Source organism: Solanum stenotomum, chromosome 7 (assembly GCF_019186545.1).
Source record: "Solanum stenotomum isolate F172 chromosome 7, ASM1918654v1, whole genome shotgun sequence".
Lineage (NCBI taxonomy): Eukaryota > Viridiplantae > Streptophyta > Magnoliopsida > Solanales > Solanaceae > Solanum > Solanum stenotomum.
In genome coordinates, this window is record NC_064288.1 from 2,966,985 (window position 1) to 2,984,243 (window position 17,259).

The window sequence follows — 17,259 nt, forward strand, 5'->3', positions numbered from 1 at the left end:
ATTCAAAAACCATACAATCTATCATTTCAAAAGCATTTAAATGCAAGCGGAAGTCAAACGTCTCACATGACCATCTTAGACAAACTTTAACAAGATAGGGTCACAGCCCTTTACAATCGAAGTCTTAACAAAAGTCTTAAAACATAAGAAAAACTAGGAACATAAAGTCTTTGTCCTCGATCTATGAGGACATACCAAAGATGTCTTGAGAGAACTCTAATCTTAAGCTTCACTAGAGAATCAATCACTTGCCGGAACCTACACTTGTAGTAAAAATAAGAAAATAAGGGTTAGCACACAAAAATGTACTAATTATGATGACCATGCAAAAACATGCTTTAAAAAGGACATTTTAGTTGGAAACCATGCATTATGCCACTTTTTAGAAATATCATGAACAATAAAATAAGAGACATCAAATACCAATATAATCATCGTACAAGTCATAACGTCACATTTAAGCAATATCAGCATATAACTCTTTACCTTCACATTTAGCTTTCACCTCAAGTAAACCTCATGCTATACCTTGTGCAATGTATGGATAGCATCCCATACCACCATCTACACTATGGCACCACATTAAGGTTACCAAAAGTGAACTTACCATTCTTTTCTTTTCACCTTTGCACAATATCCACACATAAGAGACATAACATTTCATAAGACATGACAAGGGAAAATAACTCATAATATAACCCAAGTATAGCATGCATCATCACATTAAGCATTTAAGAGTCCACATTCTTCATTTGATTCATTTAGGCCGCAATCATACGTTAGTCATTAAGACTTAGAGAACTCACTATAGCCCTCTTGAAGCCTACTCGTGCAATGTATGGATAGCATCCCATACTACTACCCACACTTCATAGAACTCCTCAAGAAACTACAATGCACATTTCACATGATGGGAATACGTGTTTAACCGACATAGACCATAAGAGCTAGATCATGGAATTCGGTGTCATGAAACCTCACACCGTAGAAGGTGGTCAACTTGCCTAAGGAAGACCGGTATTTAGCTTAAGTGGATCCACTAGCTATCCTATGTGGGAACATAGTTATGGGATAATGAGGTTGCTACAAGATACTCCGCCTAAACTCTCGGATGAGCATCCACCCCAAGAGATTGCTACTAGATACCCCGCCTCAACTTATGGATGATTATCCATCTCATTCAATATCCTCTCGGTGTTTAGCCTACATTCCCATAGAGTAGTTAACATTCATTACATTAAGGGATAAGAGATTGTTACTAGATACTCCACCTCAACTCAAGGATGAGCATCCATCTCAAGAGATCGCTACTAGATACTCTGCCTCAACTCAATGATGAGCATCCATCCCATCCCACATTCATTGGATAACTCATAGATTTAAAGATGAGAAAAGCCTTTCAACTAAGAATCCCATTATCATTCGTTAGTGTAAGATCAAGAATATCTTTTCAATTAACACAACATTATCATTCATTAGAGTACAATTGAGAATAGCCTTTCAATAAGTACTTCATCATTAACATTATCATTGGCCTTCATTCAAGTGTGTGTATGTGAGAATAGCCTTTCACATAATCACCTTCATTCACAAGTGTTAATAGAGAGATAACATTCAATCCTAACACAATTAGCTTCTAGACATAATCATCATTCATTCACTTAGATCACATACATACTTCAAATCAAATTCATATATACAACATCATTATATTTCTTCAATTCCTCACACTATGCCTTCAAGGCCATGATCACAACATTCAAAGTAATTAAGCACATTCACCTTTCAAGTGGATCAACAATTCTAATACAATTCTACTACAAGTAATTAGGTCAAACTTGCCCTTTCAAGGCTATGATCACAAATCCTCAAGTCACCAACAATTCAACACAATTAGGCATAGGTGATGATACAATTCAATAATCTAAATCAATCTAGGCATAAATCCATCAACATTCATTCATAATCATCAAACCCATTTTATAAGTCAAAATTTATGAATTAAGAGAAATCATGGGTTCATAGAGTAAAATCATCTTAAATCATCAATTAAACATCAATATAATCATAATTTATCATTTGAAAATGTTTGATGAAGGAACCCATGAGATTGAGTAAAATTTAGGGTTTTTGTGAAACTTGAAAACATTGAAAACTTCTTTGAAATTGACTCTAGGTGAAATATAACCCTAGATGAAGGATCACCATACCTTGCTAAGCTTGATCTTGACCTTGATCTCCAATGGAGTTTCTAGAGAGAACTTTTTGGGAGAGAAGGGTTTTGATTTTGAAGACTTGAAATAACGAGGTCTAATTAAGTTTTAATACTCTTAAAATATCTAAATAAACCCAAAATAACCGTTCATACACTTTAAAAGACTTCGGGTGAATTTACTAATTCACCCCTCACTTGGCCATGTCACTTGACAACAACACAGGGGCCATTGACGGATCCCCATCCACGGACCGTGGATGGGTTGACGGACCGTACTGGTCATCCGTCAATGGTGGTTGTGGCTTGGTTAGGGGCCTCTTGACCTACGGAGGCCATCCACGGGGCATGGATGGATCTACGGGGAGTGGACCTCTTCTGTAGGTCACCCCTTTTTGGCCAACTTTCTAGTTTCAAGGGGTTTTGGGGGTTAGACTTAGGGTCTTCCTCAAGGACCCCTAGGGTGGTCCTTGGGGAGTTGTACCTTAACACTGGACCCCTAAACCCCTCAACCAGAGCTCGAGACAACATACAATAACATCAAACCTCATACCAAACTCAAACGCACACACGTTAGGCTCTAGTTTCACTAGTTCGTTTTTAGGGTCGTTACAGGTTTAGTTTGGAGGAGTGAGTAATGGGTTATACGGGTGGGTTAAGTGGGTGGATATGGGTAAATTTTTAAATTTTGGGTTTAAATAATTGATCAAATTGGGTCCCTCCGTAGGATTGCGCTACGTGTCCGTATTTGATCTTTCGTTAGAGTGAATGGTATATACGCTCTAATTTTTGGACGGTAGGGGCACCAATGTCCCAAAAGTATGATGGATGATATATGTATACCATTTATGATAGTTCGGAGGTATATTTATCCTTTTTCCCATTAATGGTTGTACACAACTGCATAATAATTTTTCATCCTTCATAGTATTCTTCTTAGTAATGCTTAAAAATAGAAAAAAGACCACAACAATCAACATGAAGATTAGCTTCCAATTGTTAAAACATTTGTCTTCCTCTTCCCCTTCATCACCCATTTGTTACTTCTTTTAATATGTTCATCATCAATTTCCAACTCCTTAATTCTCTTCACCAATCTCAGAATAACGAACTTGGATTGTATATCAACATCTTCACGATCCCTCCATCTAAAAGAGTTGCATGCATTCTCCTAAAATACACTTTACAAAGAAAATTAAATTAAACAAAAACTAAAATAAAGACAAACAAAAGATCTCCAGACCAAGATGTAGAAATGTACATACACGATAGCATGGACAAGACCAAAATATTCTACCTGAATTGTCATTTGACCATGAAGTTTGCATTGGAAGTAAGTCTTCATGTTTGCAACAGATTTTCACACCCAACATGAGATCATTCTTATCATTACAAATTTGAGTCAATATTGCACTACTTGACATTATATCAAAAGTAACAAAAATAGACAAAACTCATTCTTGAGATCTCTAGTACTGAGCTATATTCAAAGAAATTCATTCTTACCCAATGACCATATTGCAAAATTAATGATTTCATTGAATTGACAGTCCAGACGAGTTTATTTATTAATTTGGTTAAATCAAACCCCAATCAATTAGTTGCGTGTTAAAAAATAAAGAACAAAAAAGACTGATGAAATAAATAACATCATTATACCCCATGCACTCAGAGATTCGAGATCCATGCAAAAATAGAGAAGAGAGAGAAAGCGAAGCTGAGAGAGAAACCGAAGTGATGAGGAAGAAAATGAAAACCCTATTTTTGAAATGAAAATGAAAACCCTAATTTATATCCCTTCTAGAAATGAAATAATGGGCCGATTGGGCCAGTTTATAGGTTGGGGCTGCCCATGACTTTTATAAAGTACTTGTGTGTTTTAAGTTGTTGCAACATATGTCAATTATGTGTACATGCAAGTAGTATCACCATTAAATGAGAGGAATTCAAGGTTGTTGTATTAGACCATAATTTTATTCTTAGATATGTTGTAGGACTATATATTAGTGCTACAAATTGTATTAGGTCAACATTTAATTGAATTAATACAAAAAATCACATGTTAGAATATACATATGTTGCAACATATGTATATTCTAACATGTGATTTTTGGTACATATGACAAATCTACTGCAATTTCTGTTGCAAAATTCAACATTTTATCCAATAAATGTACATCTGTTGCCACAGATGACAATTTGATGGATAAGTTAATCGATAAATTAAGAAATTTAATAATGAAAAATGTCAAATTGGACCATATTTTAGTACTTTGGACCATAATTACGTAATAAAAAGATGCTATAACAGTTTGAACAACAATTTTCAACGGTGTTGTATAGCTATCATATGAATTACTTAGTCATTGTATGATGAACTAGTGATATAATAGTATTTGTAAAAATAATTGATAGAATTGATGAATGTTGTTGTATTAGACCATAATTTTGTACTTAGACATGTTATAGGACTTATATATTAGGGCTACATGTTGTATTAGGTCACAATTTAGTTGAATTAATACCAAAAACCACACGTTAGGATATACATATGCTGCCACATATGACAAATCTGTTGTAATTTTTCTTACAAAATTCAACATTTTATCCAACAGAATGTACATCTGTTGCCACAGATGACAATTTGATGGATGGATTAATCAAAAAATTAAGAAATTTAATAATGAAAAATGTCAAATTAGATCATATTTTCATACTTTGGACCATAATTACACAATAAAAGATTATATAACACTTTGAACAACAATTTTCAATGGTGTTATATAACTATCATATGGAATTACTAAGTCATTGTATGATGAACTAGTGATATAATAATATTTATAAAAATAATTGATAGAATTGATGAAGGTTGTTGTATTAGACCATAATTTTGTACTTAGACATGTTGTAGGACCATATATTAGGGCTACATGTTGTATTATGTCACAATTTAATTGAATTAATACCAATAATCACATGTTAGGATATACATATGTTGCAACATATGACAGATCTGTTGCAATTTTTGTTGCAAAATTTAATATTTTATCCAATAGAATGTACTTCTATTGCAACATATGACAATAGATGGATGAGTTAATCGATAAATTAAGCAATTTAATAATGAAAAATGTCAAATTGAACCATATTTAAGTACTTTGGACCATAATTACGCAATAAAAAGATGTTATAACACTTTGAACAACAATTTTCAATGGTGTTATTTATATAACTATCATATGAAATTACTTAGTCATTGTATGATGAACTAGTGGTATAAAATATTTGTAAAAATAATTGATAGAATTGATCAAGGTTGTTGTATTAGACCATAATTTTGTGCTTAGCGATGTTGTAGGACTATATATTAGAGCTACATGTTGTATTAGGTCACAATTTAATTGAATTAATACCAAAAAACACATGTTAGAATATACATATGTTGCAACATATGACAAATCTATTGCAAAATTCAACATTTTATCCAACATATTGTATATTTGTTGCCACATATAACAATTTGATGGATGAATTAATCGATAAATTAAGCAATTTAGTAATGAAAAATGTCAAATTGGACCATATTTTAGTACTTTGGACCATAATTAGGCAATAAAAAGATGTAATAACACTTTGAACAACAATTTTCAATGGTGTTATATAACTATCATATGTAATTACATAATCATTGTATGATGAACTAGTGGTATAATAGTATTTGTAAAAATAATTGATGGAATTGATGAAGGTTATTGTATTAGACCATAATTTTGTACTTAGACATGTTGTAGGACTATATATTAGTGCTACATGTTGTATTAGGTCACAATTTAATTGAATTAATACCAAAAATCACGTATTAGGATATACATATGTTGCAACATATGATTATTCTGTAGTAACAAATAAATCACATGTGACGACATTTAAATCACATGTCGCAACATGTTTAAGTTATATGTTGCAACATATTTCTATTCTGTTGCGACATGTAAGTCATATGTTGCAACATATAATTATTCTGTAAGTCATATGTTTCAACATATGACTATTCTATTGGGACATTTAAGTCATATGTTGCTACATATAACTATTTTGTTGTGACAAATAAATCCCATATGACTATTCTGTTACGACATATAAGTCATATGTTGCAACTTGTGCAAGTTATATGTTGCAACATATGTCTATTCTGTTGCGATTGAAATAACATTAGCTTTCTGTTGCAACATAAGACTATAATCTGTTCCACTAGTCAACTATTGCAACATATATAGCCAACTGTTGGAAACACGAATGCAAATTATTGAAAAAATTACAGGTTATACCCAGATGATGATGAATGATTCAAAGAACTATTAATCTTACTTACCAAACAATGGTGTGTGAACACAATCACTTATGAAGTAATTCTAATTGATACATAATGAAATTTTGTCCACTGATTAGATTAACTAAATCTGATTCAAGAAGAAGAAAAGAAGAAGAAGAAGCAAAAGGACTAGCAGCCAAGACCAACAATGTATGAAGAAGAAGAAGAAGAGAATCGGAAGAAATGCAAGCAAGCAAGAACGAAACANCTTCTATTGCAACATATGACAATTGATGGATGAGTTAATCGATAAATTAAGCAATTTAATAATGAAAAATGTCAAATTGAACCATATTTAAGTACTTTGGACCATAATTACGCAATAAAAAGATGTTATAACACTTTGAACAATAATTTTCAATCGTGTTATATAACTATCATATGAAATTACTTAGTCATTGTATGATGAACTAGTGGTATAAAATATTTGTAAAAATAATTGATAGAATTGATCAAGGTTGTTGTATTAGACCATAATTTTGTGCTTAGCGATGTTGTAGGACTATATATTAGAGCTACATGTTGTATTAGGTCACAATTTAATTGAATTAATACCAAAAAACACATGTTAGAATATACATATGTTGCAACATATGACAAATCTATTGCAAAATTCAACATTTTATCCAACATATTGTATATTTTTTGCCACATATAACAATTTGATGGATGAATTAATCGATAAATTAAGCAATTTAGTAATGAAAAATGTCAAATTGGACCATATTTCAGTACTTTGGACCATAATTAGGCAATAAAAAGATGCTATAACACTTTGAACAATAATTTTCAATGGTGTTATATAACAATCATATGTAATTACATAATCATTATATGATGAACTAGTGGTATAATAGTATTTGTAAAAATAATTGATAGAATTGATGAAGACTATTGTATTAGACCATAATTTTATACTTAGACATGTTGTAGGATTATATATTAGTGCTACATGTTGTATTAGGTCACAATTTAAGTGAATTAATACCAAAAACCACGTATTAGGATATACATATGTTGCAACATATGACAAATCTATTGCAAAATTCAACATTTAATCCAACATATTGTATATTTGTTGCCACATATGACAATTTGATGGATGGATTAATCAATAAATTAAGCAATTTAGTAATGAAAAATGTCAAATTGAACCATATTCTAGTATTTGGGACCATAGTTAGGCAATAAAAAGATGCTATAACACTTTGAATAACAATTTTCAATGGTATTATATAACTATCATATGTAATTACATAATCATTGTATAATGAACTAGTGGTATAGTAATATTTGTAAATATAATTGATAGAATTGATGAAGATTATTGTATTAGACCATAATTTTGTACTTAGACATGTTGTAGGACTATATATTAGTGCTACATATTGTATTAGGTCACAATTTAGTTGAATTAATATCAAAAACCACGTATTAGGATATACATATGTTGCAACATATGACAAATTTGTTGCCATTTCTGTTGCAAAATTCAACATTTTATCCTACAGAATGTACATTTGTTGCCACATATGACAATTGATGGATGGGTTAATCAATAAATTAAGCAATTTATCAATGAAAAATGTCAAATTGGATCATATTTTAGTACTACCATAATTAAAAAAATAAAAAGATGATATAACACTTTGAACAATGATTTCATATTAAATTGCTCCCCAGAAATGTCCCATCAACGGCTATTACTTTTCTCATTTGTTGAAAATCAATCATCCAAGCTCCCTAGAAATGTCCCCTCTCATTTTCATCAAGCGACAATGTCGTATTGCTTCATGAATTTGAAATTACAAGCATATAACGGTACGCATTAAACACTGCATTCAGTTGACAATTGAGTCTACAACTTTGGATGACTATTTTTTCACAAAATCATCATTCAAAATATTTCTTTGGACAGTCATTCCTACCGATCCTTCCTCTTTCTTATCATCCTTCCAATGTCAAATATATCAAATTTTCTTCTTGATCCATTCACCATGACAATCAATTTCTACAGATAATTCCTCTATTTATTGTATCGAAAAGAATTAATTCAAAAAACAATCAGTACTTATGAAGAAATTAATTCAAAAAATAATTAGTACTAATATATCTGTATGTTATATGTTGCCACATATGATTATTCTGTTGGAACATGTAAGTGATATGTTCCAACGTATGTCTATTATGTTTCGACATATAAGTTATATGTTGTTGCTACATATAACTATTTTGTTGCGACACATAAATCACGTGTTGTAACAAAATGTGTAAGTTACATGTTGCAACATATGACTATTATGTTGCGACATGTAAGTCATATATTGCTACATATAATTATTATGTTGTGACAAATGAATCACATGTTGCAACATGTGTAAGTTATATGTTGCAACATATAACTATTCTGATGCGACATGTAAGTCATATGTTGCTATATATAACTATTCTGTTGTGACAAATAATTCACATGTGGCGACATTTAAATCACATGTTGCAACATGTTTAAGTTATATGTTGCAACATATTTTCTATTCTGTTGCGACATGTAAGTTATATGTTGTAACATATAATTATTCTGTAAGTCATATGTTTCAACATATGACTATTCTATTGCGACATGTAAGTCATATGTTACTATATATAACTATTTTGTTGTGACAAATAAATCACATATGACTATTCTATTATGACATATAAGTCATATGTTGCAACTTGTGCAAGTTATATGTTGCAACATATGTCATTTCTGTTGCGATTGAAATAACCCTAGGTTTCTGTTGCAATGTAAGACTATAATCTGTTCCATTAGTCAACTATTGCAACATATATAGCCAACTGTTGGAAACACGAATGCAAATTATTGATAAAATTATAGGTTATACCCAGATGATGATGAATGATTCAAAGAACTATTAATCTTACTTACCAAACAATGGTGTGTGAACACAATCACTTATGAAGTAATTCTAATTGATATATAACAAATTTTTGTCCACTAATTAGATTAACTAAATCTGATTCAAGAAGAAGAAGCACAAGGACTAGCAGCCAAGACCAACAATGTACGAAGAAGAAGAAGGAGAGAATCGGAAGAAATGCAAGCAAGCAAGAACGAAACATAAGAAGAAGAAGAGGAGGAATACGGTGGGAGGGGCGGGGAAAATAAAAATATTTTCCCTTTCGGTTCCGCTCGATGGCTTCTCTCCAATTTTGGTTCCCACCAAAATTAGGTAAATTAGGTTTTAGTCATTTACCCTTTTACCCCTCATTTAATACAATGGACCAAACTGCTAACTTATAAACTTGAGGGCAACTCCACAACCTTAATCCTTAATTACATAATTGTCACCTACACTCAATAATTAAGACATATGTCACTGCCATTTTATTTTGACACCTTTTTGTCACCCTTAATTCAAAGTTAGTTGATATTGAATACAATAAGTGGTCACGTGTCAGATCCAGGTGAATAGACTTGGACAATAACTTCTAATATTGCACAAACAATAAATTGAGTAAATAAGAAAGGTAGGGAGCTGTCAGTTTTGCCTCTACTCGATTTCATAGGCTTACTAATTCAGAAATGAAATAACAATGACCAATCAAAGGGTACATTTTCAGCTTTTCACCTTGACAAAAAAATACCGTATCATTTTGAAACTTAACAAAGAGGAAGCGGAAAAAAAGAGGATATGTAACTATCAGAATATATTATAATTATCTTATGATATAAAAAATATCTGAGTATGAAATTATCTAAAAAAAAAAGTTATACTAATTGTAGGTAAATGAAACATATGAATACTTGCATATAGTGATTGATGGGAATGCACACTTCACTGTAAACCTTCAAAATAGAAAATGCAGTTATGAAAGATTCCAATTAGATGAACTACCATACCAACATGCTTTAATTAACAGTTATCAATAAAAAACATCTTGGATATAAAGAGTACTGCAGTCCATACTATACAAAGACAAATTTATTGGAAAAATACCAATTTTAATAGAAAAATCTTTCTGATTCAAGCTATTGGAATATGCCACTTCATGTGTCTGCTGAGATGGTGTTGCCTGCAATTGAAAAAAAAAACAGCTAAAAAACTAAGAAAAATAACAAAAAGCACAAATGATCTAAATTTTTTTGCTGTAATTGTGGACAAACATATCACAATAAAAATATTGTAGAAATATGCAAAATAAAAGATGAGGCATAATTTTACACATTACTTAGCTAGACATTAGTCATTTTATTAAGAGTAACCTTTTCAGAAGATTGTTAAATTTTCAACATTTTGTTGGATATAAATTTATTTCTGGATATGTTTTTAGTTGTTGAGTAAAATACATTAAAAACTTTGATAGTTCATATATTTCTGTATATTGATTGAATCAATTGAAATTTTTGACAATTTGTATACATGTTGTTTGAATATCTTTGTAATATAAATGGTGCTCAGAGTGTCTTAAAAAAATATTAAATTAGCTATGTGTTAAAAATGTTTGTGCATAGAATTTGGATATTTTGTATTCTATGGTAAGGCGGAATTATAGATAGTTTGTATTTTGTGTCAAGGCTCAAATGAGTGAAAATTGTATTAACTCAATTGTATTATAGATAGTTTGTATTAAAAATGTATTAAATCAGTTGTGTTAAAAAAGTTTGTGCATAAAATTTGGGTGTTATAGATAGTTTGTATTCTGTATTAAGACACACATGAATAAAAGTTATATTATAGATACTTTGTATTAAGAAAAAATTAAATCAGGTATGTATTAAAAAGGTACACGGAATCTGAATATTATAGACACAATTTATATTTTGAGTTAAGGCACAAATGTGTTAAACTGTGTTATAGATATATCATTTGTATTAGAAAAAATATTAAATCGATTATATATAAAAAAGGTTTTAAAATAGGACTTGGGTATTATATATACTTTGAATTAAAAACGTATTAAACAAAAAAAAGTCATTTGAAATTCAAAAAATCAATTGAACTATAAGGGAAAAATCATTTTAAAAAAACTTAATTTTAAAAAGAAATTAAGAAAACTTAGAGTTAATTTCAAAATATTTAAACAGGAAAATCATTTGAAATTTCAATAAAGGGTATGGGACTCACATTTCCGTTTTAAGAAATTTTTTAGGACACTTGAAACGTTCTCTAACATGCGATTATCCAACGACTTAAAATATTTGGTTAATTTTCAAAGAAAATATTGACATGCAAAATATATTTAAGGAAGTAATTTATTGTCACACTCGAAACAATTTTGAAAAGAGCAAATATTGTCCAAAAATGACAACATAAAAAAACTTTTGAATTCCTTGGAAGAATTGACAATTTGAAAACAATTTTTTATAAGTAAGAAATTCAACCATAATTTAATTGGATAAATGTACAAAAATAAGTTTTTTTTTGAAATATTGTTATAAATAAACTAATCTCTAGGGTAATTCATCTTTTGAAGAATTTGAATTAAGTTAAAATCAAATTAGTATCAAATAAAATAAGAATTAAATATAGTAAATTCTTTTACAATAAAAAGAAGTAAAACTTACATAAATGACTATAATTTTAGGGTTATTAGATTGAAATAGCTATAAGTATCATATTTTTTAAAAAATAGCTACAGTTTGAGTTAAAAAATAGCTAAATTCCATAAATATTTCTTTTTTTTTAATACAAAAATACATTCAAAATTAACTCCCACTAAATGAGGTCAGTTAATGTAACTGACAAGGCTATTTTCCAGCCCTTAAACCCACTAATTTGGCACTTTAAAAAGTGTAACTGACCTATAAGGTATAGGATTCTGATCAGTTTAAAATTGAAAATATGTTCCTTCTTTCCTTTTCATTTCACGCCAAAAGCAAAAAAACAATTCCAATTGTCCCAACGTTTGGCGATCAACCATGGCTACTATCACAATTTTGATTCGGCATTCCGGAAAATGGAGCGAAGAGAATTGCTATGTAGAATATAGCATTGACGGGATAGTGTTGAAGGAATATGCTTCGTATTCTGATTTAGTTGATTTGATTTCGGTACAATTGAACGTCGATCTTACAAAAAAGTGTATCAAAATCAAATACACTGTCGAAGGTAACAACACGCCTATGGAAATACGTAACGACATGGGTGTGTGCGTATATGTTCAGTTGAAAAAGATCAACACTCAATTTGGAGTATATCCATTGTGTGTAAGTATTTTTGATATTGATATAGTATATTCCGATTCTGGAGAAACTTCTATTGAAGGTGATGTGTTGCAACTTGAATACAATCAAGAATTAATTGGTACGAATGATACATTACCAATTGTCCCAACACTTGGCGATCAACCAGTAGATGCATTTGATGTTGGAAATGATTTAATAATTACGAACAGATCGCAAAAGGAGATAATGATTGATCAGATATACATGGATAAGTCGACATTGAAGGATGTGATGGAAAAGTATTCAACCGAAAAAAGGTTTAAATTCTTGGTGGAGAGGTCAAACTCTATAAGGTAAATTGTTGTTAAATTTGTTTCATTTTAAGTGTATTGAGTTATGTTTGCAGATGCAAAGCAGAACTAATAAAACAATATAAATTGAATTCCCAGCTATACTCTTGTATGTCAATCTAAAGAATGCCCATGGCTGATGAAAGCGTCAAGTATTAACAAGTCGAAGATGTTCAGAATTAGAGTTTTTAACTCTGAACATACATGTCCTTTAAAGGATGGGGTGCATTCAGATTGTCGTGCAACAAGTGGATTGATTGGAGGAATAATCGCACCTAAATTGAGAAATCACAAGAGAAAGTACACTCCAAATGATATCAGGGATGACGTTAGATTGGACTTGGGTATTGATATTAACTACATGTTGGCATGGCGAGCAAAAGAGAAGGCATTAGAATCGATAATGGGGCAACCAGCTGCGTCTTATGGGAAGCTACCTAGATACTTGTATACCTTGGATAAGACATACCCTAGTTCACATATTCGAATGAAGAAAACGCCTGAGAACGAATTCTTGTATGTGTTTATAGCGTTGCATGCTTTTATAAAGGGATTTGATCATTGTAGGCCAATTGTTGTTGTAGATGCCAGCCACCTTAAATCAACATATACTGGAGCATTCGTATCAGCCAGCACTTTAGATGGAGCAGGTATTTTAGATACATAAATACATTATAATTTTATTTATTTGGTATTCACCCTTTTTTTAATTTATAATAGGGAATATATTACCTTTGGCATACAGAGTTATTGATTCAGAAAATGATGCTTCTTGGACATGGTTCTTTGAACAATTCAAAGAAGCTTATGGTGAAAGAGAGAATATGTGTGTGGTATCTGACCGACATAATAGCATAATAAAGGCTGTATCTATTGTATACAACAATATCCAACATTACGCCTGCATATGGCACTTGTGGGCTAATGTATGCAAGAATTTTCGAAAAGCAAATGAGCAATTAAGTGAAGTATTCTACACTATGGCAAAAGCGTATACTCAAACTGATTTTGATAAGCTAATGAAAAGAGTTGAGCAGTTTGATGTAAGGGTGAAGAACTACTTGGAGTTGGTTGGATATGAGAAGTGGGCAAGGTTGTATGCACCAGTTCCTCGTGGTTGGGTGATGACGTCGAATATTGCAGAGTGCATCAATTCGACGTTGGTAGCAGCAAGAGAATTACCAATATTTGACTTTCTTGAACAAGTGCGCTTGATGTTTGCTAGATGGAATTGCACAAATCGAAAAAATGCATCATGTACTTTCACACTACTTGGGAAGAAGTTTCAGGAAATGCTTGTGCTTAATGAATCAAAATCTGGGCGTATGACGGTATGTATGTTGAAGAAAGGTTAATAATTTATGAGAAAAATAATATTTGTCATATTCAGTTGATTATGTATTCATTTATTTAAGTATTTAAAGTGTATTGGCTTTCATATGGAGTGTATAAATGAAATTACGTATTGATTCTAGGTTGTCCCGTCAACTGATTACATTTATTCAGTAAGTGATGAAGGGAAGAGTTATATTGTATGCTTGGAAAAGAAGACTTGTAGTTGCAACAGGTTTCAAGTTGACGGAATACCGTGCGCACATGCGTGGAGGGTGTTGAACAAAAAACACATGCTTCCAGATGAATATTGTTCAGACTTTTACAAGCCAGAAACAATATTGAGAACATATGAAGTGCCTGTGTATCCTCTCCCTGACAAAAGTGAATGGAATATACCTGAACACATTGATACCGAAGTTGTGTTGCCACCAAAATACAAGCGACCTCCAGGAAGGCCAAAGAAGCAACGGGAGAAGTCATTTAGCGAGTTTAGCAAAAGGAAGGGTACCAATTCTTATAGTACATGTGGACAGCGTGGTCATAATAGGCGTTCATGTCGAACTGCAACATGGAATGCATAGGAACTGATACATCCCACAATTGAAATGTTCTTTTACTTAATTTTTGTTTTGTCGAATAAATGACTTATTTGCCTTTTGAAATATTTGTTTCTTTATTTGCTTGCTTAAATTATAAATTAACTTGAATATTATCTCAATATTAAACATGATACAAAATTCTCAATCGATAAATATCCAACTATCAAGTTGATACTATTAACATTTATTGATACACACAAACTACTGGTAATAATACTTGAGAATATGTTGGTGAATACACATAAAACATTTACTGAACGTTTATCACTTTTAAGAATGCAAGTATCCAAATGTCCTCAAGTAAAAATTGAAAATAAATGAATATAGTAATACTTGTGTATATGTTGATATGAAAAGACCCTAGTATACATTTATACTATTGAATATGTTGATAAAAAAAACACACACAAACTGAACAAAGATATATATCCAAATGTATGTGTTCAGGCAGATTGGACATTTATACAAACATACATCGATCTCTTCCTACCATTACATTGAATGCAATAACCCAAACAAAAACAGTAAATCAACATGATCATATATAAATAGAAGAGTTGATAATGTTTGACAAAAAACTAAAATATTAGTTTTAACCATAAGCATAAAATAGAAGTTCAAAAAGATAACTAGTACAAGATACTAATCAATCCTAACAAGTTGACTATTATTGATTCTTGCGGGTGGCCTCATCATTCTGGGTGGTTCCTCATTCTCGCTAACAGCCCCTTCTTCCATCTTTTTCGCTGCATATTGCCACAATAGTGCGCCGTATCTGATGCGGTGTAACTTAGAATCAAGGTATTGAACTGGAATACCTTCACCCTCACTTAGGTACTCGGCAAATGCTAGCAAATATATCCCACAATTCCTGAAAGATACACTTATTAAATAGGATATTGTTTATTTAAAAAGTAAATTAAGAGACTATTTTTTTATTCTTACAAGTCACCTGATCCCTGTTGAGGTATATCCTCCACATACGTCACATTGTATGCAATGTCCTGATCTTATGTATCATCTGAATTATTGGCAATCTCCATTGACACATACATTGGCAGAAGCTGAGCAAGCTTTTGAATTTCATCCCTAACATAAGAGTTATGACCTGCTGCTCTGTATGAGTCATATACATAAATGCGTCGTTCAACTATTGACAAAGCAGCCAACACCCAGTGATTTTTCTGCTCCACATTCACTGGTATGAACACATTATCGATTGTATTCCATGGAATGACAACCATCAACCTATACCCATTTATGTAATCACGCATGTCGCTTTCAACATTTGCAACACATATTTCGCTTCCAACTTTAGCATATGTGACATAAATTTCATCAATTTTTTACTTGAACAGACAGTCAACAGTAGTGTATTTGTAGCGACTATTGATGTTGTACTTACTTTTTTTACGCAAATAATATAGAACCACATCAATATGCTGTTAAAAAAATTATCAATAAATATATGTGCACATCTTATAAACAGAAAGGGCTCCTTTTACATATATATTCATGTTTTTACCTCATCATTCAGAAGTTGTTTATCATAAGACAAAGAGTAGAACCAATTCTTATTTGATATGAGATGAATACCCAAATCAATATCAACCGCCAATTCTGCTTTTTTATTCTTATACCGATCTTCATCATGCATCCTTTAGATAACAAATATAATTAAAATTTAAGTATATTATGTGTACAGATGACAATCATATGAAATAATAATACTTACTTATTCATATGCCTAACAAGGAGCTCTTCTCGAAGCCACATTGCATAATCGTCAAAAAGATCATAATTATATGGCCCTCGTATGAAGTCAGAAACAAAAGGATGTTTCTTTTCATAAATTTTTACCACATTGGAAGAGCTACCTGAAATTTTATGTATATAGACACACAAATTGTAACAAACATATTCTCGACTTATTTCCTCATCAATTTTGCATGAAAAATCATGTATGTTAAAAAAAATAGAAGGGGGTGGGGGGGGGGGGAGATAAGACATACATGAGGAGAAACATTATTAATTACCAGATGATGATCCAAATTTGTCGAGTATGAAGAAGAATTCCATCGATCGGGACGTCTTGTCCTTTGAACTGGCACTAGTGTAGTATCATAAACAACACCCTCTGGATGAACCACAACCTCTGGATGAACCACAACACACTTTTTGGGATTGATTGTGTCAAGGCTAGGTAACAAAACATCAAG

At 31.4% G+C, this 17,259-nt stretch overlaps 1 protein-coding gene across 1 annotated transcript; it reads left to right on the top strand.

Moving 5' to 3' along the window:
* Positions 1–12,510: 12,510 nt before the first annotated feature.
* On the top strand, positions 12,511–15,022 carry LOC125871261 (uncharacterized). The gene is made up of 4 exons (XM_049551856.1): positions 12,511–13,109; positions 13,206–13,756; positions 13,827–14,437; positions 14,582–15,022. Exons 1-4 carry the CDS (start codon positions 12,511–12,513, stop codon positions 15,020–15,022), a joined length of 2,202 nt encoding a protein of 733 aa, XP_049407813.1.
* The last annotated feature ends 2,237 nt before the right edge of the window (positions 15,023–17,259 follow it).